The 3,919-nt window shown below is 43.5% G+C and overlaps 1 protein-coding gene across 1 annotated transcript; it reads left to right on the top strand.

Annotated features, from left to right (window-relative positions):
- Nucleotides 1–1,545: 1,545 nt before the first annotated feature.
- RPS29 (ribosomal protein S29) lies at nt 1,546–3,645 on the top strand. Its single transcript, XM_084239933.1, has 3 exons — nt 1,546–1,608; nt 1,830–1,929; nt 3,286–3,645. Exons 1-3 carry the CDS (start codon nt 1,547–1,549, stop codon nt 3,292–3,294), a joined length of 171 nt encoding a protein of 56 aa, XP_084096059.1. The 5' UTR covers nt 1,546; the 3' UTR covers nt 3,295–3,645.
- The last annotated feature ends 274 nt before the right edge of the window (nt 3,646–3,919 follow it).

Here is a 3,919-nt window from a genome sequence, read left to right as displayed (position 1 = left end):
GGGAAAGAATTCACCAGTGAGCACTAGGAATAGTTGAACTAAGCAAGGCTGTATTAGACTTATGCAAGAGGGAACCAGTGCAGGAAAGGAGAATTAACTTGACTTCATGAGGGAATTAGAGGAGATATTTATAGGGGAGGGGAGGAGGAGAGCAGCTGCATAGCTAATTCTGGGTTGGGCTATGCCCAACATGGGTCACATTGCAACTTTGCAGCATGAGTTCTCAGCTGTCTCTGTCCAGAAAATTGTGAGATAACCTTTAGTCAGATCTAGTGCTTTTTGTCTAGCATGGCACGTATGGCCAGTGCAGTGGGCCAAATTGTTTGGACTCTAGTCCATGATTTTGTCCACCTATTCAAAGAGAACTTGGGCCAACTCATCCTACCAGCTCAGTTTCTTTTAGGCTGTTACAGTTTGAAGAAGTGTTATATTTCACTTGCAAAATGAGATCATGAGTAAAAATTTCTGGGATTATCGCACAAAGTTTTGTATTTTATAGGTCCAGCTTAATGATTTGATTTTAGAAGTAAGTATAGTTTTAGGTTTACCTAGAGTCATTATAAATGACCATATGAACTTTAAGCCATCGCTCAGATTAGACTGCCTTTGGCTTTCGCTAGTTGTTTCCTCACCATGCCATCTAATCAAAGCAGCACATATTGCACTTATATATTGTTTCTCATTTTAAATTCAACCAACGAAATTTAAATATCAAGCACACTAAGGGTCAGAACCTTGCATTATTTTTCTGGAACGGTGTAGGTATAGTGGTTGGAGGCGCGTAATCAATTAAAAAAAACGTTGAAAATGTATTCTGTTTATCAAAAGAGAGACTCCTACCGTTGGCTCCTAATTATTACAGTCGGGTTTGTTATTTTGTAACATTCTGCCAGTAGAGGTCACTGCTGAGTTAAGAAAAAGTTCTGTTTTCAAGTGTACGTTTTTAATTAAAAGAACATGGAGTTGTAATATCATTTGTTTCTTTGCGGGGTAAAAGGAGACTGGGAAAGAAGGTGGAGTTGTTCGTATTATTTGTTTCTTTGGGGGGTGCAAAAGGAGACCGGGTCTCACCAGACGGCAACGAATGCGGTTCTTTTCCAGAACGCCTGAGGAGCCTCTTCTCCGTGCTCCGAACAACTGTGTGTGGTACCCCCGCCCCCGGAGAGGTCACCACGTCTGAGGAGGTGAAAGTGCGGGCACCCGGGTGCAGCGCACTGTGGCCCGACTGTGGCCCAGAACTGCCGATCAAGCGATCCTCCTGCCTCAGCCTCCCATGTAGCCTGGGATTACAGGCGCGCGCCACTGCGCCCGGCGTGAGTCAAGCTGCACAGAATCATACTAGAGGCTGCGCCGTGGTGACGTCATCAACTGTGCCGCCCCAGGGCGTTTCCAAACCTTCAGGCGAGGTCGCGAACCAGGATAGCCACACTGCGCAGGCGTCGTCTGTCATCATTGCATTCTGGGTAAACTTCTGTTCCCAAAGAGTTGAAGAGCGCATGCGTGGGGGGTTCTTTCCTTTTAGCCTCGTTGCTTCCGAGAAAGCAAGATGGGTCACCAGCAGCTCTACTGGAGTCACCCGAGAAAATTCGGCCAGGGTTCTCGCTCTTGGTGAGAAACAGAATGTGTCGCAGGGCTGAGTTGCGCCGGGGCGTGAGGCTGTTCGAAATCTAATGCAGTGGGGAGCCGGCGGGCGGCGACGCGTGGGGCAGGCCGAGGCGGAGCGGTGGCTGCCGCCATTACAGGCCTCGGGTAGTCTGAGGCGGGCGGTGTGGGTGGTGGCTCCCGAATGCGAAATCCTTGACTTTCCGCAACGCCTTGTCTCCTTACAGCCGCGTCTGCTCAAACCGACACGGCCTGATCCGGAAATATGGGCTCAACATGTGCCGCCAGTGTTTCCGTCAGTACGCCAAGGACATAGGCTTCATTAAGGTACGCGGGCGCCGCGCCCTTGCTGCTGTGCGAGGGGGCACTCTGTGAGAGGGGCCTCCTGAGTGTGAGGGCGGGACTGCTCGTGCACCCTTCCCTACTGCTGGCTCTTGTTAGGGGCGACGCGGGTAATAATGTAACAGGGTGGTCCCCCTCCCTGTCCTATAACAATAAGACTCGGGATGGGTGAAGACCTTGAAAAGAAAAGCCTTTCTAACCCCTTTTACCCAGTTCTGCAAGTTTTAGTTTTATGTTGGAGAAACTGATCTGCTTTACAGAAACCACTAAAATAAAAGGTTAGATTTAATTTTTCCTGGCCATTTCCTAATCAAATACATGTGTTGACCACTACCCTGAAATAAGCAATATATGCTGAAACGAGCTTTAGCTTTGGGGCCAGATAACTTTAGGGTTCAGTTAGAATTCCACCAGTAATGTAATCCCTGGGTGGGGCAGGGAACCTGGAACTTCCCCCTTTCCTGGGGACCACCCTGTTACAATAATAGTACTGATTTTTCAAGTCATTGAAGCTCTCCTTTTGCCTGTAAAAAATGTTAGGTTTGTTGCAAAAATCTGTAAATGAAGCTTTGTAGGCCCCTAAAGTCACTTAAATGCTGGAGTTTTTTGTTTTTTTAAAACGTGAAAACGAATTCCTTATGGCACTTTGAGATAGAATTAACTGGCTCTCTGATGCATAATTATTTTGATTGAGTGGAACCTGCATGTCAGAAGATGCCCTTGTAATGTTTTATAGGGGCTAAAAGTTGTTAAGTGTTTGATCTCTGTCCAAGGAAAAATATTGTAAGCTTAGACTTTTATCTTCCACCAAATACTTAAAGTTCATGTTTGGTGTTAGGATGAGGAAAGTCAGATAACACAGTGGGACTGCAGTAGCACATCACAGGATGGATGGAAGCCCATTCCTTACTTGTGGTGTTAGGGGGAGAGGATGTCCTGAGCTAATTCCATGCAGGCTTTGCGGACTCCACCCCCACTCCAGACCAAAGCCATCAAGTGTAAGGTTAAATGAGTTATTTTATGAGTGGCCTTTACAATAGTATCTGACATGCTGAGTACCAAAATATTGTGTAATTAGTTACCTATTTAATAGCCATTCTGAGCTTTTGGTGAAGATCGTCACATATAGTGATTTTTTTAGATAAGATTTTTTGTGGGAAGTGACAGTATTAAAATGTATAGTCTAATTGTTGGGGTTTTAGAGCAGTTTTTAGATATTGCTGGTATGGGAGGATCAAGTTCCTGCTTTAAACCTGTTTACTAATGGGCCAGCATTTTGTGAGAATAAAGTACCTTTTACAGCACATTGAACTAATATATATTCTATCTTTGCTTTTTCAGTTGGACTAAATGATCTTCCTTGAATTGGCTGTGGAGAAATCTACCGTAAAGCAGAAACTAGTTTTTTGTACATAAAATAAAATACTTCAATTATGAGTGTTGTAATGTGAGTGGTGTAATCAATTGATTATAGAAATCTTTTTAAAATGTATTCTCGATGGATTAATTTTTTAAAATATATTTTTCTTCAGTAGTATTCATGCTGAACTCTGGTAAATGTCAGTTTTTGTTCTATTTCAAAAAGGAGTATACATAAATGATCTGCTATATGGTAGGATCAGCTATCATAGCCTGAGACAAGCTGTCTCATAAATAATTGGCTTATATTGAACTGGGGCAGTGGAAGTAAAACTGTTGAAAACGATTATGAGGAAAAAAGATTTTGTCACTAAAACCTGCTCTGGCCATTTGTCCATAGGTGGGGCAGTCTTTGCTTTTTGGGGCACATGACAGAAAAACAGTTGTAAGTTTCTCAAATATTTGTGTGGAAGGGAGCAGTGAATATATACAATGAAAAGTAAATTTGTAGCATTTGGGGTCCAGTGAGACATGATTACCTGTGGGTTAGACACTTTTTACTTTAAACACTTTAGAAATTTAAAAATGCAAAAATAACTGCATGTTTAACATGGCA

Source organism: Talpa europaea (genome assembly GCF_964194135.1).
Source record: "Talpa europaea genome assembly, chromosome: 8".
Classification (NCBI taxonomy): domain Eukaryota; kingdom Metazoa; phylum Chordata; class Mammalia; order Eulipotyphla; family Talpidae; genus Talpa; species Talpa europaea.
Note: the sequence above shows the minus strand (reverse complement) of the source record. Positions and strands in the feature narration are given on the sequence as shown.